The 26066-nt window shown below is 43.1% G+C and overlaps 1 protein-coding gene across 4 annotated transcripts in view; it reads left to right on the forward strand.

Annotated features, from left to right (window-relative positions):
- GRHL2 (grainyhead like transcription factor 2) overlaps positions 1–26066 on the forward strand; it is a 139122-nt gene that overhangs the window by 67510 nt on the left and 45546 nt on the right. For all 4 annotated transcript variants that reach the window (XM_050940925.1, XM_050940924.1, XM_050940926.1 and 1 more), the window contains 3 exons: positions 2428–2584; positions 5336–5447; positions 16444–16538. In XM_050940925.1, coding sequence (XP_050796882.1) covers positions 2428–2584; positions 5336–5447; positions 16444–16538 — 364 coding nt within the window. The remainder of the gene's footprint in view (positions 1–2427; positions 2585–5335; positions 5448–16443; positions 16539–26066) is intronic.

Raw genomic sequence — 26066 nt, forward strand, 5'->3', positions numbered from 1 at the left:
GTGAGACTATTCATATGCTTAAAGTTAGACATATGCTTAAGATTTTTCCTGGAGTGGGGCCCTCATGCATGGGACTTTTTTTTCATGGTGTAGCTTTCTTAAGGCCCAATCCCTTTCAATGGGATCAGAACTGAGACCTTAGACAGGAGTATATCTGCAGCATCAATGCAGCAGAGTTTCCATTTCCTATGTTGGTTATTTTTGAAACATAATCCAGGAGTGTATGTATTGTCAGCATTTCTGTGAAGATGAAAAACTTTAGCATAAGAGCCAAGGGCAACTTCCGATGATAATTTACCATTCAGAAAGGAAAGGCCTCCCCTCTGTGAATTATATAGCATTCTGCTAAGTGTTCTGTACCCTGTATGTACAGAAATGAATGCTTCAGATAAATAACATCAACGTAACTTAAGGCTTGGTCTAAGACCCACAGAAGTAGATTGAAAGATTCCCATTGATTTCAAAGGGCTTTTAGATCAGACAGTTGATGAGATTCAAAACAGGCTTAGAAAGTTTTCTGAATAATAACTGCAGTTACATTTGCTAGGGTAAAAATGACAAGTGGTAGCAATGCTCATGCTTTAGGGCATAAACTGATTGCCAATTGGAATCTGGAAGAAATTTCCACTACGGTATAGTACAGGTATTACACAATTGGCCAGGTGCAGTATATCTGGTATTTGGGTTTTTTTTAACACCTTCTGAAACATCCAGAGTAGGAAACTGTCATACACAGGAGAACAAACTAAGGCACATGGACTGTTAGTCAGTTGTACTGTGGCACTTTCTGGGTCTGATTTTGATTCACACTAAACTCCATTTTAGATTCCTTTATACACTGACTGATGTCAAGGAGCCTTAATGTCAATGAAAATCTGGCCTTCTGTGTTTAAAATACCCTTCTAGCATAAACAAAATATATACAGTACATCCAGTCGTCTTTTCAAAACAATGCAAAATTTAGCACAAAAAACCCAAACGTTTTCTTTTTAACATTAAAACAGAATAGATTTTAGAGTAGAGTGATGTAATTAGGAACACCTTTAAAATTTAGCCTTCATTTCAAATTATAAAAATTACTACTAAACTATATTGAAACTAAAAGTTTCTGAACGTTCTTGCAGCAGATGGAGGAAAGATGCAATGGAGGGTTTTTGGTTTTTTTCATCTTTTTGGGTGGGATTTGAAAACAAATCCTTGTTATTACTAAATTTTAGTTGTTATTTTTTATTTAGTGACTAAAAATAAGAAAAACAGTGTTTTGGTCTTTTCCTTATTTCCTTTTCATATTGCCATAGGCAATGGCATGACATCAAAGTACATTTGGTTTAGACTAGAAATTCAAGGACACCTTAACCTTTTGATTTAGCATGTTCTTGCTTTTGGCCCTGATTCAGCAGTGCTTAAATGCTTTGTTAATTCAGACATTTGAGAAGGTATTATTTTCCTCAACTTGTGGCAATATCCTATAAGTGACTCTTTCCGTTATGGTGTCTGTAAAAGTATTTTGAAGGGAAACATTTATTCAGCAAGTTTCACTGTAGTCTGATGGGGATGAATATACTAAATTATCGTAATGCAGCATGGTAGGATGCCCATAGACAATGTTCTGTGAAAAGTGTGTTTAGGGAAAGAGTCTATAGGACAGAGATTCTCAAACTTTTTCACAATGTGCAGCGCAGATAAAGGTGCAGTTTCTCTTATGGAACATCTCCTCTTCCAAAATCCTAATTCCCGTACGATAACGTCACTAATATCTTGTCTGTTGTTTTTTCTAATTGTATTATTCATCAATTGCACTACCAGTGAAATCTAGGTATTCTGCACTGTTGGGTTCATTTCTAAAGATACCTGTAAAAATTAGATTCTAATTTGTCTTAAAAAAATATTAACCCCACTCTGCCGTTCCCCTTTCCCATCTCCTTGTACAGTAGTCAGGAGTCCTGTTCCTCTCGCACACTGTCTCAACAGCTTCTGTGTTCCTCTCATTGGACTCTTCTTGCCGTGCCAGCTGCAGGTTCAGATGTTCATGGAGGCAGCTTAGCTCCCCTTACCAGCAGTGAACCAAGATCTATTCCCACCTGTCAGTCAGCACCCTCATCATTGGGGTGTATATAGAGTCCCATAGTTATGTACAGAGAAACTAAAGAGACAGTCCCTGCCCAAAGAGGCTTACAATCTAGCTAGTCTATTCTTAATGAATTCCAGATTTGATGCATTTAAAGGAAAATAATTTTAGTTATTGTCTCTATTTTTACATATTTTAATCTTTTCCCATCATTATTGCTATTCAGTTTTTTATTAATTTTATGCCAATACCGTCTGTATGCATATGAAATATATAAATAAATAAGGAAAAAAAGAAAAGGAAGTGTCATGGAGATTGTTTGATCTCTCTCTCTCTCTCTCTCTCTCTCTCTCTTACAGCAGCACTTTTCAGTATACTCTAGAAGCTACCAAATCTCTGCGTCAAAAGCAAGGGGAAGGACCGATGACCTATTTGAACAAAGGACAGTTTTATGCCATTACTCTGAGCGAGACGGGTGACAACAAGTGTTTCCGACATCCCATCAGCAAAGTCAGGGTATGGCAGCCTTTGCTAGACAGAACAGAGTTCTGCCGACACGTTCAGGGGGTTGCTCATGGCTTGTTTTATTTTTCTTCTGGGAACGGCAGAAACACTTGACTACAACACCAATAGAAATATGGGGAAAAGTTATCAGCTATGGATACCAGCAGTATATTTTTTAGTCCTTTTTCAGTCCTATCTCATGTGCTGCCCAGTTGCGTATATATCTGTCTAAGGCCATGATTCAGCAAGCCACTTAAACATATGTTTAACTTTAAGCATGAGTACTTCCATTAACTTCAGTGGAACCATTCATGGGCATGATTCAGCAAAGCACTTATTCCTCTGCTTAACTTTAAGCACATACTTAAGTTGCACTGACATCCAATGTTAAGCACCTGCTTGAGTCCTCGTGGCCCAAACCTGGGAGGTGCTGAGTGAGCTCTCCCAGCTTCCACTCAAGTCATGGGAATTTGAGAGCATTAGCAGCTTGCAGGATTGGGCCATTAATTTACTAATGATCTGTTTTACAAATCAAAACAAGAGTGGGGTATGTGTGTGAGCTGTTTTATATTCAAGAAGAACGCAACCTTTATGGAGAGTCCAACCTTGGAAATCAGACTTACGGCTTCATCTCAGTTCTCAGCTTCTGAAGCAGAGTTGTGACAGTCAAACTATGGTGAGCACACTGGGCTCATCTGATAATGTTTCAGATTAACCTGTGATCACCTGTTAGGCTTGAAATGAAAAATGAGCCTCAAAATGAACCTGCTGCCTTGAGAATGGCACTGTCCCCTGAAACTCAAAGTGCAGTGAGTATGTGAAGCAGATGAAACACTACTAAGTTGAGAAAGCTGTGGCCATTGTAGTCCAATTTCATTCTCAACATGTTTTTCTTGCTGTGTGTCAGAGACACAGTGGGGGATTAAAGCAAGATGAAATAAATCTGTTTATTGAGGCTCTTAGATGATTAGATCTCTTAAAGGGGTTACCAGATTTATGACATAACCCCTTCTGAGACAGTTTGGGGACAACTCTCAAACCCTGCTAGAAGGGCGAAAATGTGAATATAATTCCAGAACAAATGCCTGATGCAAAGTCAATTGCAGTTAGTGAGAGGCTATTCAGCGATGTCATTGCACCATCAGTTGTGCTCTTTATCTCACGCATAGTTTTGAGAGGCTTTACATACAGAGGCAGCAATTTTTTAAACAGTTTGGTGATTCAAGGTGGGAACTTATTTATGGGAAATCTGCGTGGAGATTGGGAAAAGCTTCTTCATCTGAGAACAAAAAGAACACAATGAAGGGGCTATTTTTTGTTTTCCATAATTTCAGCCTACCTTGGCATGCAGCATTTGTGACTGCAAAGAGAAATTTTTTAAATATGCTCAAATAGGCAATTTTTTCCTGAGCTTTTATGACTCCAGTGTTAAGATGTAAAGTGAAGTTACAATTTGGTTTGGTTCGGTTTTTGGTATCACATAATTAGAGCAAAATGAATCCAGAATTTGAAATGAAAACTCAAATGAGGCTCAGTAAAAAAACCCAATAGCATTGTGGTAAACATAAAAATATATGCAAGACTTCTGACCATAGGATGGGTGCTGGGGACTAAGGCAGTGGTCCCCAAACTGGGGGGCATGCCCCACCCTGGTGTGTGTGTGGAGGAACATTTGGGCACAGAGAGGGAGCGCTACCCAGCCTCACTCTGCCCCCAGCTCTGCTCCGTCCCCGTCCTCCGCCCTGTCCGCTGGCTGCAGCTCCTGCCTCGACTCTAGCCAGACCCACCCCCAGCTGTGCCCCAGCCTCGGCCCCCTTGCCTCTGTCCATGCCCTCACCTCTCCCCCTACTCCCAGGAGCCATGGCTCTGCTGTCAGCCCTGGCTCCTGGCAGGGGTCATGGACAGGGGTAAGAGGGGGTGCTGGTCTGAAAAGTTTGGGGACCACTGGACTAAGAGATATATAAAGTGGTATATCCACAAATGCAGACAAAAACACTTTTTAAATGATTGCTGCTCGTCACATATGAAAACACCTGTTTGAAAGTAGCTCAAACCTTAAACATCACAGGCTGTAATTTGTCAGAATTGTTGACTGTTGCAGGCACTAAAATACTATGTTTTGTTAGGGTGTATTTTCAGCTGTGTTAAATCAATTTGTGGCTATATATTTTTAAAAATCAAACAACAAGAACATTCACAATGATATTTCCTGCTGCACTTCTGATTTTCCTGCAGTGCCATCCCCAATCCTGCTGCTCCTGCCGCCTCCCCCACTTAGTTGATTGCAGCATTATAGGAACTTTTTGTGTATGTTTCTTTTACCCAGAAGAGCTCCTATCATACAGAGCACATCATTTCTACTTTTATATAATCTTCTAAAGGCCCAACGAGTCCAAATGACTTATTCCAAGTATCTCAGTCAGAATTAGAATCTGGGATGTTTTTGATTTTGAGGTCACCACTTTTAGCACTATGAAACACAGCCCTCTTAAATATAAATATTCAGTCACATTTTATTCAAACTCCAGAATAAGCATCATCATTGTCCCTGCTTTATTTTTAAATTACCTTTCTATTGCACTCAAATATTAAATGCATCACACATGTAGGGCAAGAATACAAAACACTGAATGGTATTCCCTTCAAGGACATATTTTCTAGTAGTTTTGGAGGCAGGTGGGAGTTTCTAGTACTTGGGCATCTGAGAATTAATTAAACGTGAGGTACTGCCAGTAATGTAGTCTCCACTTCCCTTTTCTGTAGAGTGTGGTCATGGTTGTATTCAGTGAAGATAAAAACCGAGAGGAACAGCTGAAGTATTGGAAATACTGGCATTCTCGGCAGCACACAGCTAAACAGAGGGTCCTTGACATTGGTACGTGAGTAGTTCTATGAATTTATATTCTTCTCCATACTCCATATTGAAATGTGGAGAAGCACAGTTTGTTATTATGTGAGGGAATAGAACATTCAAAGAGGGAAAAATCAACTCTGTCAAAGGTAGATGCAATTTATATGTGAACAGCATTGCAAATACTGTACAAAATTACCATAGGTGGTGGAACTTTTTAACACCTGGACTACCTAGTGATTACAGGTAAAAGCTTTGTGACACAACTGTTAGCAACTGCTGAGCCCCATTGAGGATTGGGCTGAGGAAAATAGAACCAGTGAAAGAGCTGTGCTGTCATGTGGGACTCAGAGAATATCATATCCACAACTTCTCCATTGATAGGAAACCTATGCCCCATGCACTCCAACTCCTCTACATGGGGAAGACTCTTCTAGACAGAAAGAATGATAGTTTGGGAACTTTGAAAGCCTAAACTCATGGAATGTCCCAAGCACTTTTTTGATTTGAATGTCTAAGCTCTCCCCCTGTTTCTAGATAGCTCTTTTAGGTCTTGTCTAGGGGGAAAGTTATACTGGAATACGAATAGGTTGAATTTAAGCCACTCTAGTTATATGGGTATAACCTCCTGTGTGGACAGTCTTATGCCAGTATAAGAATGTCTTTTCCTGATTTAATTTATGTTTCCTTGTAAGCTGTTTAAACTAAGCCACCAAAAAAAAAAAAAAAAAAAAAAAAAAAAAAAAGCCATGCTTATTCTGGAATAGGAATGCCCCCTTGAGGAGTTCCACCAGTATAACTACAGTGGTTTAACTATACCAGTATAACTATACTGGTGTCACTGGTGAAACTTTCCCATGTAGACAAATGCCTAAGCTTAAGTATATGCTTAAGTGCTTTGTTGAAAAAGGATGGGGTTACTCACATGCTTAAAGTTAAGCATGTGCTTAAGTCCTATTGAAGTCACTGGGACTTGAGCACATACTTAGGTGCTTTGCTGAATCAGAGCATCTGTGTATGCCTTTTTCATTAATCTTTAATCTTTAATTAGAACACTAATGAAGACTCATAATTAGCCTGTAAAGATTGCCTTTTAAAAGCTTTCTCCTTTTTATTTCTTGACATTAATTTTTAAAGTAAGTAGCTTTATCAATTATTTTTATAATATCTACACTGCAGTCAACAGCTGAATGTTCAATGTATTAAATAATAGTGAGTGGTGGGCGGGGTGTTGTTTTAGTCAGAAGAAATTCCAGAAATTGTGAGTAATCATCTAATAGTGTCCAAACTCATGGAATCATAGACTCATAGACTTTAAGGTCAGAAGGGACCATTATGATCTTCTAGTCTGATCTCCTGCACAATGCAGGCCACAGAATCTCATCCTCCCACTCCTGTCACAAACCCCTGACCTATGTCTGAGCTGTTGAAGTCCTCAACTTGTGGTTTAAAGACTTCAAGGTGCAGAGAATCCTCCAGCAAGTAACCCATGCCCCACGCTGCAGAGGAAGGCAGAACCCCACCAGGGCCTCTGCCAATCTGCCTTGAAGGAAAATTCCTTCCGGACCCCAAATATGGTGATCAGCTAAACTCTGCGCATGTGGGCAAGACTCTCCAGCAAGACACCCAGGAAAGAATTCTCTGTAGTAACTCAGATCCCACCTTATCTAGTGTCTCATCACAGGCCACTGGGCATATTTACCACTAGTAGTCAAAGATCAATTAATTGCCAAAATTAGGCTGTTCCTTCATGCCATCCCCTTCCATAAACATATCAAGCTTACTCTTGAAGCCAGATATGTCTTTTGCCTCCACTGCTCCCCTTGGAAGGCTATTCCAGAACTTCACTCCTCTGATGGTTAGAAACCTTCGTCTAATTTCAAGTCTAAACTTCCTGATGGCAAGTTTATATCCATTTGTTCTTATGTCCACATTAGTACTGAGCTTAAATAATTCCTCTCCCTCCCTGGTATTTATCCCTCTGATATATTTATAGAGAGCAATCATATCTCCCCTCAGCCTTCTTTTGGTTAGGCTAAACAAGCCAAGCTCTTTGAGTCTCCTTCCATAAGACAGGTTTTCCATTCCTCAGATCATCCTAGTAGCCCTTCTCTGTACCTGTTCCAGTTTGAATTCATCCTTCTTAAACATGGAAGACCAGAACTGCACACAATATTCCAGATGAGGTCTCACCAGTGCCTTGTATAATGGTACTAACACCTCCTTATCTCTACTGGAAATACCTTGCCTGATGCATCCCAAGACCACATTAGCTTTTTTCAGGGCCATATCACATTGGCAGCTCATAGTCATCCTGCAATCAACCAATACTACGAGTTCCTTCTCCTCCTCTGTTACTTCCAGCTGATGCGTCCCCAGTTCATAATAAAAATTCTTGTTATTAATACCTAAATGCATGACCTTGTACTTTTCACTTTTAAATTTCATCCTATTACTATTATTTCAGTTTACAAGGTCATCCAGATCTTCTTGTAGGATATTCTGGTCCCTCTCTGTATTGGCAATACCTCCCAGCTTTGTGTTATGTTTGGTCCTGGGAAAATAAGGCTTCTAATAATAGTACAGCTGAATGCTGTCTCTGAGAAATTCACTATTTGGTTTCAAGAGAATTAATCAATATTTCAGTTTATTTGCTGGCCTTGTTTTCTTGAGTGGTATTCTTACAAGTTGGACTTACACCCAGATTGTGCCTCCTCTCTGTATTTCTCTGATGTTTTCATTCAGCAGCAGGTTAGGGCAAGCAACCATAGTATGACTAATGTGAAAAAATTCCATGTTTCTAATAAGCCTCGTCTGATATTGTCCAAGGCAGGTTCTTCATTTTTAAAAAAAAGAAGATTCACTGACCAAGGGATGATCTTTCACCCAACACTGTTATAAGCTCTTTCCAAAGCCTGCTTCTTGAAAGAGAGTGAACTGGTGGACTGCTACATCCACACAGGGCCCCATCAAAATCAAATAACGAGTCTCTGTGCAGACACAGCAGTCCATTTGCACTCTGTCTGTTGTAGGATTAGAGCCCAAGATGCTACATCATGATGTCCATTCAGCACTTCATATTTGATGCCCAAGAAAATGTGAAAAAGGGAAACGAACAGAAACTCCATTCCTAAATTTAAATCGATCTGCTATGAATATGTCCATTACTATAAAACATTCCTACTATTAGAAAGCAGTGCTGCAAAATAATATACAAGTGCAAATATCCATTCTTGGTGTCTGCTCAAGAGCTCAGAGTCTGCATGAGTGACGGCCAATGAGCATGCAACACACCCCATCACCCTTTGTTGTCTGCTCTTGACTGTTTGTCTCACCAAAAACTGGGAGTAAAGCTGTTTGAACCCTGATGAGTTATCCTGATAAGCTCCTTTATTACTCATCCCACCACAGGCATTTACAAGATTCTCTGAGAGCCTGCAACTGCCCTCCCCATGTGCTTGGGAAGATCTCATCAATGGCAGAGCTTCCACCTTCCCCCCATGTGCAGTTTACGTACCTAGTAATCTGCAGCAGATTCCGGCCTAAGGCATTTGCTAGACCAAAGCAGGCAGCGTTTACCTTGTTTTGACTGCCTGAGGGAACCAAACAACTGAGTGCAGGGAGGGAGGGGGAGAAATGAGAAAAGCAGGACTTGGAGATGGTGGAGAAAATAGCACTGTTAAAAACAAAGGGGTAATCAAAGATCACCTGTACTGTACTGGGAGCAGTCCCTAGGCTCTCAGCCCAGACAGAGAACATCAGGTTTGCCTGTCCATTTTCCGATTTTGCCAGGCCCAGCCTCTACTGGGGCCAGGTCTACACCATAGAATTAGGTCGACGTAAAGCAGTCCTGCAATGCTGACAGCTGGAGCCTCAAACCAGGGCTGTGGGCTCTGCATACAGTTCACAGCTGGAGTCTCCCTTCCGAGCTCCCAGCTGGGAGCCCAGCTGCCAGGCACTGAGAGCCCGGGCTCTCAGCTCCCCACCCTGCCCTTCAGAAATCAGTGGAAGGGCTCCTCGTGAGGATGTGCGCCACCAGCAGAAGGAGGATAGTGTGGACATGAAAAAATGGAGTAATTATTGCAGTGTAATTGTGTAGTATAGACCAGTGGTTCTCAAACAAGGGCTGCCGCTTATTCAGGGAAATCCCCTGGCGGGCTGGGCCGGTTTGTTTACCTGCCGCGTCCGCAGGTTCGGCCGATTGCGGCTCCAGGCCAGTGTGGGCTGCCGGAAGTGGCGCAGGCCGAGGAACATGCTGGCTGCCCTTCCTGCAGCCCTCATTGGCCTAGAGTGGAAACCATGGCCAGTGGGAGCCACGATCGGCCGAACATGCGAACACGGCAGGTAAACAAACCAGTCTGGCCTGCCAGGGGCTTTCCCTGAACAAGCAGCAGCCCTAGTTTGAGAATCACTGGTACAGACAAGGCCTCAGACTAGGATTGTTTAGAAACCCACCTATTTGCTGAGAGCTACTAAGGTGCTGTTACTGAGTTCCTTCCTGCCAACCTGGCCCCAGTGACTCAAGTTGAAAACTGTCCATCTGTTGAGGAAGATTAATTAAAAATTCCTTTTCAGCTCCCAGGCCAAATGAATTTGTTTATTTAGTTGTCATAGGAAATACACTAACAGAGCAAATGTAGAGAGAAGTTGTATCATGTCACAACTATTGTTTAAAGCTGTATATTTTGGTACTAGTATATACATGCTGCAGTACCAATGGTCATACCTTTGCACCTTTGATGACATGGGGTGAAATTCCTACTGACTTCAATGGACCAGGATTTCACAATGGATACATTTTAGGCCCCTTACCCGAACAAGTAAATCTATAGTGTGTGTTCAGTATACTGGAGTACAGCAAAATGAATGCTGTGCATAAGCAGTGTGTCATATATGCTACAATTAATGTCCTTTACGTTTGTATTAATTTGAAGAGAAATAGGCCGTCACTGACTTCCAGGCACTCCTATCTGTAGTTTTTATTTAGACTGTAAACTTGCATGAAGCCTGGAATAACTAGGTTTAATGATACAATGGTCAATGTCAAACACGAGAACTATTTAGCATGGATCTAAACTTTGCCAAAACATTTCTCAGGAATAAGCTCTAGCACTCTAGGCACTTCTGTATGGTATTTCAGCTAAGTGCAATTGAAATAAGCTCTTTGGTGGTTACCATTGCCAAATAAACTATTTACAAAACAGATTTTCCTTTAATCAAGAATTAAAATTTTGAACATTGGGCTTCCAAACTGCTGGTGTTACAAGTGATGCTGCCACTTGGGAACAAAATGATTGTCAAGTATAGTTCATACGTGAGCTTTCAAACGCTGTGCTCCGCAAAACAGCTGCACTTTTTTTTTTTGGGCCAATAATAACTCGGTGCTTAGTGTATGCTACATCTATTCCACATAGAGGGCCAAGCTGTGACAGAGGCAGAAGACATTATGCAACATTGTGTCTAATTTTCATGAAATTGTATTTGCATGCAGATCTGGGTATTAACTAATGAACACACTTTGATCTTTGTAGTGCTTATTATTTATAGTCAGTTTATTATTCCTCATGCTTCTGTTTCTGTTGCATCTAGAGTACAATATCAGGGCCTTCTTAAAGATAATTCAATAGCTACCAGCTTCCTCTTGGAGTGGAAGAATTTTCGTTCTCAAGAGTGCTAACATAACAATAAACTGGTTAGTGTTTGTGATCATGTTTCCTGCTAATGGCTGGTCCAAGAAGCTCCTTTCAGATCTCTTCTCATACTAACTGGCTGGGTCATTTCTATATTCCAGCTTGTAAGCACTTTGAGGCAGGGCATTATCTAGCTGCCTTCCTGAGGCACCTACAACACTTTTAGACGTGGTACAAGTAATGAATATTGTATACACTTCATATTAAAAATACAGGATAGTTTATAAAGTATTAAGAAATGATTAATTTATGTTATAGTAAATTGCCATAGATTGTTATAACCATCTATAACACCTTGTACTGATGTGCTTATAGCTAATGCTAAGTTTTTGTCATGGATATTTTTAGCAAAAGTCACTGACAGGTCACAAGGAATAATGAAAAATTCATGGAAGCCTGTGACCTGTCCTTGACTTTTACTAAAAATACCCATGACAAAATGGGTAGCCTGGGCAGCTGGGGGAAGAGAGGGTTGGGAACTCCAAGGTCCCCCCGCTGGAGCTGAGAGCTGCCGGGGTTCCTCCTGCCGCCCGCAGCAGTTGGGAGCTCCGGGGCTCTGTCTTGCTGCCCGCAGAGCATGGGAGCAATGGGGATCCCCCCTGCCGCTGAGTCCCCCCCGCCTCCCAGGGTGGCCACGAGCAGTGGGGATTCCTTGCCACCGAGTCCACCCAGCCGCCCGCAGTGGCGGGGAGTGGCACGGGTCTCCCCTGCCATCCCCAGGGGCAGGGAGCAGCGTGAGTCCCCTCTGCCACCCGTGGCGGCCGGGAGCAGTGGGGGAGCTGCAGGGTTCCCCCCCACCAGCCATGGTGGCTGGAAGCTGCGGGGGTACCCCACAGCTCCTTGCCTCTGCAGGTGGCAGGGGACCCTGCAGCTCCCAGCCGGAACTGGCTGACGTCACGGAGGTCTTTGGAGGTCACGGTGATCTCCATGACTAAATCGCAGTCTTACTTATAGCCCTCTATGTCACATATTATTCATGCCTGTTACATGCTTATTACCTCTATTAATCATTCAGTAATCCCTTATAAACTGTTCATTAATATATCCTTAATATAAAGCATGGCCTACAGAACAACAATGGTGCTCGGAGCTAAAGGAGTAATTCCTTTAGCTCAAATAATAGGGGCTGGTGCTGAAGGTCCCAGCTGTGATACTTGCTAGCCACGGTGGTGTCTGTGCCAATATTCCATCACATTACTTCTTTTTTGATACTCCTGTCATCAGCTTCTGTGCATTGTTTTGCTTCTTTGAATTAGAGATGAGCTTGAGCTGCAAACTGCAGATGTGGACCCAACTTTTACCCAAATTCAGGGGAGTCCTGATCTGGGGGTTTGGCTTGGGCTCATCTTTACTGTGAAGTTTGCAGAAAAGCATCCTCTACTGATCATGTTAATGAACTAAGGTTCCAGGGCAGGTTGGTGTCTTAGGCTCAGTGTTCAGATTGGCTTCAGTATTGAGAGCCTGGAGTGAAGCCAGAGCACAGCTGTTGTATGTTAGCAATAAATCAAATGCTGAAATGATGCAAATTTGTATTGACAACCCCTGGAACTTGCAAGAAGTCGGTTTTCCCACTCCTCAGTTATGCACCTGAAGGCTGGAGAGACCAAACAGAGGCAGAGGGAGTCTGAAGAAAACACTCCGGACATTTGTAGAACTGAAGACTCCTTTGCCCCTCTTGCTGCTGAAGAGATGAGCCTTCTGAAGAATTATAAGCACTGCCTCACCTTCAGCAGTGCATCCTACTTGCTGATTTTCTGTGGGAGGGACCCTTAGCTGATACTGGGACTAGTAGTGGGAGGGAGAATCAGTTGATATTTGGACGATGTCTGTATTCAGGAGTCCAAATGTTTAGATGACATTCAGACATATACCCAGCCCCAAAATGCAAATGGCTTCTGACAGACTCAGTATCCTTTCTTTGCCTTCCGCTATGACTTAGGGCTCTCCCTGAAGAACACTTCTCTTTCTGATGTAAGGTTGTCTTCTTGGGGCAAGGAGGAAGCTGGGTAGCCTGCTCCAGCTCACTCCGGATACGTAGGGGTGGCTAAGTTGGTACACTTGGATTTAATGCTCCAGCGAGGGTGGAAGAATGGTCCAATGGTTAAGGTGTTAGGTGCAGACTTTCGAGCCCTTTGTTCAATTCCCTGTTCCACGACAGACATGTGACCTTGGCCAGATCAGTTAACTCTCTGTGCCTGACCTGTAAAATGGGGCTAAGAGCACTTTCCTAGTGCGCAGAGTATTGGGAGGATAAGTATGCTAAAGATCGTGAGATATTTAGATTCTACAGGAATGGGAGCCCAATATAACTACCTTAGAGTTCTATCTCCCCATCCCAAGCCCCTACGCATATACTTAACTCTAAGTATAAGCTTAAGTCCCAATTACTTTAATGGGACAAGCACATGCTTAAACTTAAGCAGTTGCTTATGTGCTGTTCTGTATAAGAAAGGATTTAAGGGCTTAAGCCCTTAATTAGCAGGTAGCAAAGGAGCGTTGCAAAATCAAGGCTAAATGTAGGTATGGATTTTTGTGGAAAAGGAGGTAGGCACTTCCACCTCACCTCTTTTCTTCCGCCAGAGGACTGGGAAATATTTCTGACCTTTTAACACTTACATGCTCAGACATCCCACAGTGCACTGACTTTCTCTTCGAAAACAGTGGAGCACAGAAGCGGATTACATTACAACATGCTGTAATCACTTGGCCAGTATTGATACCATAATATGACCAACAGTGGTACAGTTTTACCTATATTTTACCTAATATTGGAATCATTTGGATGCTTAAAACAAAAACAGTTACCTATAGCATATTATCCGTGCAAGCTTGTACCCAAGTTATGAATTTTTAGTGTTTTAATAGACTGCTAATTTCAATATTGGTTCCGTATAGAATTTTCCAAACAAAATGGAAATAAGTCTTGCAGAGCTATTTTCTTGCATATCAAAGAACCCCAATTTTCTCTTTCTGTTAAAGCAGTAGCAGCTTGAGAGGAGAAAGTATAATGATGGCAACTTTCCAATATCCATGGAAATGATTTCTAAATGACGATTTATCATTAGTTAACATTTATACCGAGGTAGCACCTAAAGGCCTCAACCAGATTGTTGCTTAAAACAGCTACAGATTGTTGCTTTTCACAGCCAAGAATGCTGATTTATCTGCTCTGGCTTCTTTAGTTATCTTTGAGCTGGAGGGAATGATGTGCAGCTCTGCTGTTAAATGGCATGTCACACATTTCCTGAGATTTGTGTATGGCAATTAAGGAAATGGGAGGGGGGAGTGTTGAGGGAAGAGAGATGCTGGTGGGATAGTGGGTACTTATTGTCTTTTACATGAAGAAAACATGTCTTTACAAGACGTCTTGTTCACCCCTTTCCAAGATACACCTACACAGCATGCTCATGTGCAGCAATCATTTGCACAAGGCATTTTTGGGTGAATCATAAATCGAAGGGGTGGGTGGGAAGGTGGATGCATGTGCATATTAAACTACATATGTATATCTCCTCATTCTTCTTGCTTACAGGAAAGCCAGTGTGTTCATTTAGAAAGATGACCTGTGGTCACAGTGGTGATAAAAAAGCCCAGAGACCGTCTCTATACACATTCACTGTGTCCAATTGCTTGACCTCATTGAAAGTTTCATGCCATGCCTGTGGTCTGAACGTTCTGAATACTTTGATCCAAACTGTTTCAAGCATTCCAGGCGTGTTGTTTCACTAGTCCAGACAGCATCCCTGTGCTTCAAAGCAGAAAATTTTATGTGAATTATACTTCTCTCCCTTATCACACCCACAACACTGGCACTTTTGCCATGCAAGCGTACTTGAAATTATTGTTGCTTCTTAATTATTTTTTGAAAACCTAGATAATGTTCATTTTTCTTAAAGGAATAACAAGGTTGAGAAAAAGAATACCAAATTCATATAGGGCCATCATTTATAGAATGTAAAACATTCTCTTTATACAACTGAGTTCGAAGCTATGAATCAACATACTTTTGAAGTGCAGATGCAGGTAAAAGTTAAGATAAAGGTTATTACATTGAGTAATCTCAGCCCTCTGGCAAAGGAGAAAAATGGGTTAGAAATTCAGGTCTCACTTACATTGGGTTTTTCCCTTTCAATACTCTTTGGATGACTAGAGTATTGATAGGGTTATGACATCATAGGTCCAAAGGAAGCAAAAACCAATTAATTGAGGGGGGATATGTTTGATTACTTTTGTTTTTGTTTATTCTTAAACACTCATGGGTTTGTTTGTTTGTTTGTTTGTTTTAATGCCAATTAAATTTTTGGAAGAAAATATCCTTTTGTTAAAAATCCAATGCCCTGAACCTTCGGTTATCAGAAAGCAGAGAGTTTGTAACCACTGCACTGGGGACACCACTGGACATATTCTTGATCTATCTAACATAAAAACAAGCAGGATTTTTTATTTGGCAGTTGGTGGTGAATGATTTGTTTATTTATTTAAATTGCAAAAGAAACAAAACTTTCTGGTCAAATTGGAAAGAAGCTTTTTATAATATCTATATGTCTTTTCTCTGATGACCACCTGAGCTTGCTTGTTTGTTAAAGTGATCATGTCCTTAAATATATTCAGACGCTATGAGAAACTTAGTGCCAGGAAAGCTTGTTTGATAAGAGGAATTCTCTTCCTTCCCAGATAGTCAAAACATTCTATGCCACTGGAGTTGAGATGTGAGTTCTCCAGAGACATGACTTTTCCTGCACTTTGAAAGAAAAGTTCCTTTGCAAAGTCCGCAGTGCGGGAGGGTGCAGAAAGGAGAGAATACTACTCTCGCTCTCCCTCCCCCCCAAAAAATGCTGGCAGATCGATGCCAGAATAATACTTGCATAGCATGTTGCAAGCCTTCCTCAAACTTTGTTGCAAGGCTCATTGGTCTCCTCGGCTCCATGCATTTCCATAAAGGATTAAATATTCCTTTTAATGTTCCCATTTTAACTTCCCAGTTTCAGCCTTTCGTTTTTACTGCCAAGTTAACAAGCACACAAACTCATTCTGAATACAGAAATGCTGGTTCCACATTAACAATAAAACCTCCAGTAAAAATACAGCTAGCACAGTGTAAGAAAGAGTACAGCTCCAGGAAAATTTATTACTCTGAACAGCTGTAAGCTTACATCTTTGTAAATCAGATTTTTAATAATGAAACATGAGCAGCACCATAGCTTTTCCTGACTCCCTAGACATACCTACATGAAAAGGCAAAGGACAACCTTGCAGAAGAATCTGTGGACTATGAAGATAAATGATAGAACCCTGTTCTTAAAGTCATTTTTATTGGTTGCATCTTACAGCTGACTACAAGGAGAGCTTTAACACCATTGGGAATATTGAAGAAATTGCATACAATGCTGTGTCCTTTACTTGGGACGTCAATGACGAAGCCAAGGTGAGTTGCAGCACAGACTGAATGTATTGTTATTATGCTATTTATAAATATCACCTTCCACCCTATTCACCATTAACAAGCCTACGAAAGACAGAAGTGAGCAAGTTACACATCCTCAAAGCCACACAGTAAAAGCTTGGTCACTCACTGGCTTATGATGTGGTGGTGGAATCTGTACAAGGCCAGGTGATGTGTGAGAGTAGGAGCCCATCAGGAGGAGACTCCTGGAGGAATGTTTCAAACATAGGTCCCTGTCTACTAAAGTGAGGTTCAGTGCAAAAAAAATGACTGTAAAAATGGCATAGTGTGGATCCATATTTATTGACCTTCAATAATTTCCATATAAAATAGGCTCAGTTTTACACATAATAAGAGCGTGGTTTTTTCTAGCTGCCAGATCTGCCAACCCAAGCTGAGATCTGAGACTCGAGCTGGGGTCTTCCCTTTTCATGCATCATCACCAGTAAGAAAGATTCTGCAAGCCAAATTATGCCCTCCATGATCTGCATGCAATTGTTTTCAGTGAGTTTGTAGATGGACGTGAGTCTAGTATACCTCTTCTGCCATATAAGTGGTGTCATCATAAGGCTTAATTAATTTTTGTTAAGCTCTTTACATTTCTGTGAAATCCATCATCCAAGACTGTCAAAGTATTTTCATTATAATTCAGACACTTTTAGGAACGTGGTACAGTACTATAGCTTAAGGCAGGGGTCGGCAACCTTTCAGAAGTGGGGTGCCGAGTCTTCATTTTATACACTCTAATTTAAGGTTTCGCGTGCCAGTAATACATTTTAACATTTTTTAGAAGGTCTCTTTCTGTAAGTCTATATATTACATAACTAAACTATTGTCGTATGCAAAGTAAACAAGGTTTTCAAAATGTTTAAGAAGCTTAATTTAAAATTAAATTAAAATGCTGATCTTACGCCGCCGGCCCGCTCAGCCTGCTGCCGGCCTGCTCAGCCTGCTGCCGGCCTGGGGTTCCATTCACCTAGGTCGGCAGTGGGTTGAGCGGGGCTTGCGGCCGGGACCCCAGCTGGCAAGGGGCCAGCAGCCAGAACTCCAGACCAGCATCGGGCTGAGTGGGACCGGCGGTCGGGACCCCAGATCAGCAGTGGGCTGAGAGGCTCAGTCCACCGCTGCTCAGCCCACTGCCGGTCTGGGGTTCCGTCCACGGGCTCCTGCTAGCTGGGGTCCCAGCTCCCGGCCCCACTCAGCCCGCTGCCAGTCTGGAGTCCTGGCCCTGCCCACATAGAGTGGGTACCTACCTTCTCCCTGGTTTTAGCCCATTCTCTTCCTCTCCCTCTGCACTGAGTTGAGGGTGGGAGTGCACTGAGCACAGGGCTGGGGGTGAAGGAGCAGGCTTGGGGTTGGGGTATAGGGTCTGGCCAGGAACTTGAATGAGGGAGGGGGCTCAGGGTTGGGGCAGGAGGTTTGGGTGTGGAGCGCTTACCTGGTGTGTGAGGGGTGCAGGTGGGAATGTGTGTGTGTATGTGTGTGTGTGTGTGTGTGCAGGAGCTTCTGATTGGTGCTCAGGGTGGGGGTGGAGATGTGAGGAAGTGCAAGAGTCAGGGCATGGGATGTGGGAGAGCTGGGTATGTGGGGGCAGGTGCTGGAGTCAGGGCTGGGGTCATGGGGGGTCTAGGGGTCAGAGCAGGGGGCTGGGTGTGTGAGGAGAGGTGCAGGGATAAGGGCAGGGGCCTAGAGGGTGCAGGGCTCAGGGCAGAGGGCTGGGGGTATGTGGGGAGTTCAGAAGTCAGGGCAGGGGGCTGGGGGTATGTGGGGGGTTCAGGAGTCAGGGCAGGGGGCTGGCGGTGTGGGCTGGAGTCATGGGGATGCTCCCAGCCCCCTGCCCTGAGCAGCTCATGGCAAGGGGCTGGAGAGGATATGCCCTGATTCCACCCTCCTTCCCCAAGGCCCCGTCCCCGCCTCTTCTCCAGAGCAGCAAGCACGCTGCAGCTGTGGTTCCGGCTCCACTTCTCCCCCTCCCTCTCCAGGGCCATCAGCTGTTCGGCGGCAGGGAGGGAGAGAAGGAGAGGCAGGAACCCAGCACACTGAGGGGAAAAGGTGGGGCAGGAGGGAGCTTAGCTGCCAATGAAGGCTGCCCTGCAGCAGCAGCTGGCAGGACCAAGCTTCTGCCCCCAGGCCTCGCAGGAGAGAGCCGTGGGTGGGGGGTGGAGAAGAGCAGGCTGGGCCGAGTAGGATTTTTAATGGCACGCTGCTGCCTGCCAGGGTCCTGGCCGCCGTCCCCGCCCAGCCCACTGCTGTCCTGGGTTTGGCAGTGGGCTGAGCAGGGCTGGCAGTCGGGACCCTGGCAGGCAGCAGCGTGCCATTAAAAATCAGCTCCCTTGCCGTCTTTGGCACGCGTGCCATAGATTGCTGACCCTTGGTTTAAAGGAAAGGGTGAATGAGTGTCACAGGGGCTCTTCCCTTTAGTATACCCCTTGTAGTCTCTCATGGCTCTGCAGGTGCATTGCATTCAAAGCTCACTTGGGTTTTTCAATCAATTACCAAGACTATGATTCAAAACATGTACCCCCTTGGTGGGGTCTGACTAATTAAGTCTTTCTACAAAGTGTAACTCAGTTCATTAGGTGCCTCAGTTCACACTCCACTTTGGATCCACATGAGAGTTCTGATCAGGAGGCCTCCCCAGTCCCCCTCCTGAAGCTTGGGCTGTATTTCAAATAGTCACTGTTTCTTTGGCCAGGAGTCCCCAGCTCTCTTCCCTGGAGCTGGGTTGTAACTTAGGCCGGCTGTAGAGTCTTAGCCAGCTTCTTCTTCAGCTGGCTCCTTTCCCCTAATTAGACCTCGAGCTCAGAAGGTTGAGCAAACAGCCTTCTCCTGCTGATATCTGCCCTGCTATGAGGGAGGAGGCAGGCAGCATTATGCCAGTTCCCTTCTCCCAACTCATCCCCAATTGGTTGGATGAGAGGGGAGCTTTGCCCAGCCCAGTCTGCAAGGTTCCTGGGTCCTTACAGAAACAGTAATGGATTTTTCTCCAAAACACTGCTTATTCCTGGGACTGCTTCTTTTCTACCAGTACCTCTTATTTCCTGTCCTTGCATACATCAAAACCTCCCGAAATCTTAAAGGATCATGCCATGTGATGCGAGGCTCTGGACTCCTAGGCCTCATTACCCTGTCATATGCTGATACAACAAGCAATCATATGGTCATGTAAAACTGAGGAAAACAGCTTTAGAACCAGTGAAGGTGACCCAGCATGAGTGCAGGAATCTGACCATTCATCAGGAGTAACTATGAATGAATATGACAAGGGCAAGTGATATATTTTTCCTGAGTTTGCTGTTTCAACGGAGGTGGATTTTGCTATTGAGAACAAAAGCTACTGCTACAGCTGGTGAACATTTTTCATTTACAACTTTTCTGTGGGGGGGGGGAGGAGGCAGGAAGGGAAACAAAAAATGGGCTTTTTTCTTGAACTGATCAGAAATGAATTTTTCCTAAATTGTGTTGTTGTAGGAATATTCTAATTCTTTTTGGTTTTATTCTGTTTCAAAACTGAAAAACATTCAAAATTGTGGATTTTCGTGCAAAATGAAAAATCTGGTTCCTGCACAGCTCTCTTAGATGGGAGCATTCCAGTCTGCAGGAATAGATGTAAATTCTAACTAACATAATTTATTCACGGAGATACAGTTAATCAGAGATTGAACTGAGTGCGTATTCATGTAGAGATTATATGGCTACCCAAATCAGTGTGAGTTTTATCTAAACTTTCACCTATTAATACTTAGCTGGATTTCAACTGGCAATATCTGGGCTTTTCCAATTTTGTATCGGCATGCAGGTCATTACATTAAGCTGTGCAGATGCAATGATACGTGTGAGAAATGAAAAGCTGTAGGTAATGCTAAAAACAAGCTTGTATTCTTTAAGCTTTTATCAGCAAGCAAAATGTGCAGTGTAAAAAAGCTTTTTAGAGATCTAGAAATAATAATAAATATTGAGCACTCTCAGTGCTCAATTGATTATGGGCCCAGCTTCATTTAAATACAAACCGCACTGTACTAATGTAGCACAGAGGGGCTGACAAACCCAGAAGGACAGATACACCACTCACGACCAAGGTCACCACTGCATCTTACCACAGCAATGTTCTTACTCGTAGCAGACTGCACCCACAACTGAGCAGCAGCCTTAGCTCCTGTTCTCCCAGCTGTTTGTGGATTGAACTGGGAACACTGAGATTATTTTAAGAGAGAGTTTTATATTTAATCCGTTGTAAAAGAAAATATACAGTCAACACATCTTTAAAACAAAGATGCTGAAAAGCTCCCAAGTTCCTTCAGACCGAGGCCTTGTTAAATGATATATTTGTACTTGGCCTAGTTGCCATGAAAAATTCCTGTAGGACTTCCAACCCAATCTGCCCTCTCCTCATGCCCAGGAAAAGCAGGTGACTCCAGCAGGATGTCCAAGAAAATTCAAGGTGAGAAATATAAATATATGGAGATTTACCTATCTCATAGAACTGGAAGGGACCTTGGAAAAGTTATTGAGTCTAGTCCCCTGCCTTCACTAGCAGGACCAAGTACTGATTTTTGCCCCAGATCCCTAAGTGGTCCCCTCAAGGATTGAACTCACAACCCTGGGTTTAGCAGGCCAATGCTCAAACCACTGAGCTAGCCCTCCCTCCATATTATCCAGAGATATGCCTATCTCACAGAACTGGAAAGGACCTTGCAACATCATCAAGTCCAGTCCCCTGCCTTCACTAGCAGGACCAAGTACTGTCCCTGACAGTACCCCCCAAGGATTAAACCCTGGGTTTAGGAGGCTAATGCTCAAACCACTAAGCTATCCCTCCCCAACCATCAGGAAGGGAGAGCCAGAGCTACACGGACCCCTCATAGAGAGAACTCTTTCTTGTTGGCATCCTTGTGTATATGGTAGTAGCATGATAACGGTAAAGACACTGGCCAGGGGAAGTTGGTGTCCAAAGTAAGTGGTGGGGCTGGCAATTAGATACCCCCCTGCCCTGCAAAAATGTTTGACACCCCATCATATACCCCTCCAAAACCATTTCTGACCAAAGATCGACTAATCAACTTGGGGCTCTTCCTACAAGGAAAGCTAGAATCTGCCTCCTTCCCCTCGTGCTCTCTCCATCGTGGAGAGAAGGGAAAAAAGAAAGGCAGCTGCCACAAGGACTCTTTGTTTAATGAAAGAGAGAGGATTAAAGACCCAGGTATCATAGGCCGTTCTTACAGGATGGGAGACTCTGTACTGGGAAGCAGTGGCTCTCAGAAAGATTTAGGGGTCATGGTGAATAATCAGCTGAACATGATCTCCCAGTATGATGTGACCAAAAGGATTAACATGATCCTTTGATGCATAAACAGGGGGATCTCGAGTAAGGGTAGAGAAGTTGTTTTACCTCCGTATTTGGCAGTGGTGTGACTGCTGCTGGAACACTGTGTCCAGACCTGGGGCTCACAATTCAAGAAAGATGTTGATAAATTGGAGAGGGTTCAGAGAAGAGCTACAAGAATGATTAAAGGATAGAAAAGATGCCTTGTAGGAGCTCAATCTACTTAGATTAACAAAGAGGTTGAGGGATGACTTGATTACTATCTGTGAGTACCTAGGTGGGGAACAAATATTTGATAGTGGGCTTTTAAGCTGGCAGACAAAGGTATAACATGAGCCAATGGCTTGAAGTTGAAGCTAGACAAATTCAGACTGGAAATGAAGCATAGATTTTTAATAGTAAGAGTAATTAACAATTGGAACAATTTACCAAGGGTTGTGGTAGATTCTCCATCACTGACAATTTTTCAGTCAAGGTATGTCCTAGGAATTATTTTGGCGTGTGTTAAACAGGAGGTCAGATAAGATGATCATAATGGAGCCCTCTGCCTTTGGAATCTATGAAATTTATTATTTTATTAAAACTCAGTATTTGAAAGCCAATCTCATGATTTCTGGGTGCCTGGCTCCTGACTTTTAGCTACTTGGCATTGGCAATTCTGTAACCAGCCACAACTGATATTGCCAAACCATCCCCAGCCAGCACCCCAGGGGTTTTTAGAGTGGTAAGGGCTCTGCCATTCCATGTGAGGTAGGAGCAGAATGGCTGAGGGAGCTTTCTCCCACTATGCCACTTCAGTCACGCCCTCTCCATAATGTTAAGAAGGCAACTCTCACTTAAATCACTGGGAATTTAAAATAATAGGAGCTAGTGAGTCTTTTTAGGATCAAACAGTGCTGCCATGCTCTATGCATGAAGTCTAGGAAACGTGTTTCCTGCAGGAGTTGCTCATTGAAATGCATGGTAGCCTGTGCTTATTCATTGACATGATCATCAAATGTTTGACTCAAAGTGGACTTGAAATCTATGTGTCTTTACAAGAATGAGATGATTAGTGATAAATGCGGGGGATACAGTTAGCAAGTTATATGATAACGTGATAGGTACAACTTACTGCGAGTTACCACCGTACACTAAAACATATTGGCCAGCGCACACACACTATGAGCTAGGGGCATGATTCTCTTGCTTGTGTACACATGCTCGCTCTAGCTCTCAGTGAGCTACCATGAGTATAAACAGCAGTGCAGCTGCGTTACCACTGGTAGCAGAAGCGCAGGCACAACTGAGCCGTGCCAAGTACAAACCAGCCTGAAACCAGTGGGTATGTACTCAGCCAGGCTCAGTCATGCCTTATCTCTAGAGTTAGATCTTTCCTCTCTCCATAATTGCCTGCTCCACCTGGTGGGCAGCTGATTTAGGGACAGATCCTCCCTCCCATATTCCAGCTGAGTGGAACAATTTGAGGAGAAAGATACTACTCAGCCTGAGTAAGGGCGTCAAGATCTGCCATCAGCAAAGGAAGGCTGTCCAAAACTTTCAGTTCGGTCTGATGTAAAAGCAGGGGCAGCTCCAGGCCCCAGCACGCCAAGCGTGTGCTTGGGGCGGCACGCCGCGGGGGGCGCTCTGCCAGTCACCGGGAGAGCGGCAGGCAGCTCCAGTGGACGTCCCTCAGGCATGCCTGTGGAGGGTCCGCTGGTCCCGCAGCTTCAGTGGAGCATCCACAGGCACGCCTGCGGGAGGTCCACTGGAGCCATGGGACCAGCGGACTCTCCGCAGGCATGTCTGCGGGAGGTCCACCGAAGCCGCGGGACCGGCAACTGGCAGAGCGCCCCCCGCAGCGTGCCACCATGCTTGGGGCAGCGAAATGCTAGAGCCACCCCTGTGTAAAAGGAACAAACACACACACAAAGAATTCAAACAGAGACCTCTTTTATCTCCTCGGTTATAAGAGAATTACCACTTCAATAAAGCCAGCTCATCTTGCTGTAATCCTTGATTTTCCCACTGTTCCTTAGTGTAGATCGGAAGAGGGAGAGGAATCATTCTCCATGAACCCGATACATAGCACACTGAATTCAGTGGGCTTCTGTCCACCAACTTTAGTGGGCTTTGGATCCGGATCCATGGCAGAAGAATCATTTTCTTTTGCCAATTAAGATCCTTCAGGACTCGATCCTACTGCCACTGAAGTCAACAGCAACAGTCTTACTCGGTTGAGTGAGAGCAGGAGTAGGTCCTCAGTCAGCACACACTTCCTCCTCATTCTCAATGGGGACTTTTCTTACCTATTTAGGCTAAATCCATGGGATTTATTGGCTAAATCTGGGGCCCAGGGGAGTCAGAAGAAGAGATTTCCAATCATGATAAGCCTCATCTCCAGCTTCCTCAGAAGAAAGACACTGTAGGTATTAAGGGAGTGTCACTAGAATGGGAAAAAAGGATTTTATCTGGCAAGTAACCCATCTCACTTTCATTCCCACACTTGCTCTTTATGCACAGAATATCTATATTTAAAAGCAAGGTTATGAGCTGGTTTCTCACCTAGTTTAACATGAAGGCAGCCTTTAATGTTGGTAAAGGAAGATGGAAAACAAATAACTAATCATGGAGTGGCTGTGTGACTATAAAAAGCTAATATTTCTACAGTGTCTATCTTTCTGTATTATAGATGTGCTGAAGTCACAGCTTGGTTGGACAAAAATCTAGTGGAACTTTGGTGACAACATAACTCCTTTTTTTTCCTGGTAACAGTTACATTTTCAGTTTGACTCATGATAAAATTTGAACTTTCGGAGAAAGTAATTAAAAAACAGACCAGAGACCACACTAGCTTCATGGAAACATTTTTTCCTAAGCTGCACAAACTCTTAAGATGTAGCTGAAAATAAATTGGTGCCGTGAGCATGATTAATAGAAAACAAATTTAAACAGTTAGGACTGAGCTACATCTGAGCTTTCCCCATGATAAAAAAACCTGCACACAGGCAATTTACTTCCAGTGATTATTTTATATGAAAGTCGAGGCACCAATTCAGTGCACAGTTCATGAAGAAAAATATCACTTTAATGCAGATGCAAAGCAGCATGTAGATTGGGTTGAGGTGGTTGCACTGTGGTGACCTATGTATACTCAATATAGATAATGTGTTTTGTTTATCTTGTGAGCAGTGTAAGATTTGTCATGGCCTTACCTATTCATATCCTTGCTAAAGCTACATCAAATTCCTTTTCACTGAGGAAGAAATTCATTATTAATGGTTAATTATTGTTATTTTTTGTTTATATTACTGTAGCACCTAGGAGCCCCAAGTCTGGACCAGGACCCCATTGTGCTAGGGGCTGCACAAACAGAACAAAAAGAAGTCCCTTCCCCAAAGATTAGTCTTTTTCAAACTTTGTTTTAATTTAAAGCTGGAAGGAATAGACATTTTGTATTTGAGGACTGGTACCAGAACTTCTGTAGTTTAGGCTTGGAGCCAGGTTTGATAAATCATCCCTCTGTGTATGTATAAAGAGAATAATAAAACAGCTTGTGGTAGGAAGCAAGGTTAAAATTTCATTGTATACAAGTGGTTCAGTAAATATGCAGCTGGGATTAAGGGCAAATGGCATTTTTATGTAGTTGCTGGGGTGTGGTGTGGGTTAAGAAAGCTTCAAAAGAGAAATGTAAACATCCTCCGGAGACATTGGTCTTGAACTGAATCAAAGGCCTTACCTTTGTATAGGATTTATAAGGTAATACACGGCAAGAGAAACTATAAAGCTGCACTTGTGGTATATAAAAAGGATGATGGGATTGATTTTTTTTTCAGTGAACAGACATGTAATTTAACTCTTTGGTGTCACAGTATGGAATGTGGTGTTTCAAAAGCTGAAGACTGATCAGTCCTCTAAAGAACAGCGCTCTGGGTATAGACTCCATATATTGGCAGTGACATATAGGGAAATGCTTGCACAGTTTTTAATTTTTTGTTGTGAAAAATTGCTATCAGTTCTTTTTAAGATGATGAAAACAAGAAATGCAAACAATAATAAAAGGTTTATATGTTACAGATTTAATGACTAAAGACCTTTACAATGTATAAGACAGGAGATTGAGGTAGGAGTCATGTTGGCTGGATTAAATGATAAAGGGGAAATTATTCCCTGAGGCTTGCATTCTCTCCTGGCAGAGAGCTGTTTCT

This window comes from Gopherus flavomarginatus, chromosome 2 (genome assembly GCF_025201925.1).
Source record: "Gopherus flavomarginatus isolate rGopFla2 chromosome 2, rGopFla2.mat.asm, whole genome shotgun sequence".
In the NCBI taxonomy this organism is placed as follows: Eukaryota; Metazoa; Chordata; order Testudines; family Testudinidae; genus Gopherus; species Gopherus flavomarginatus.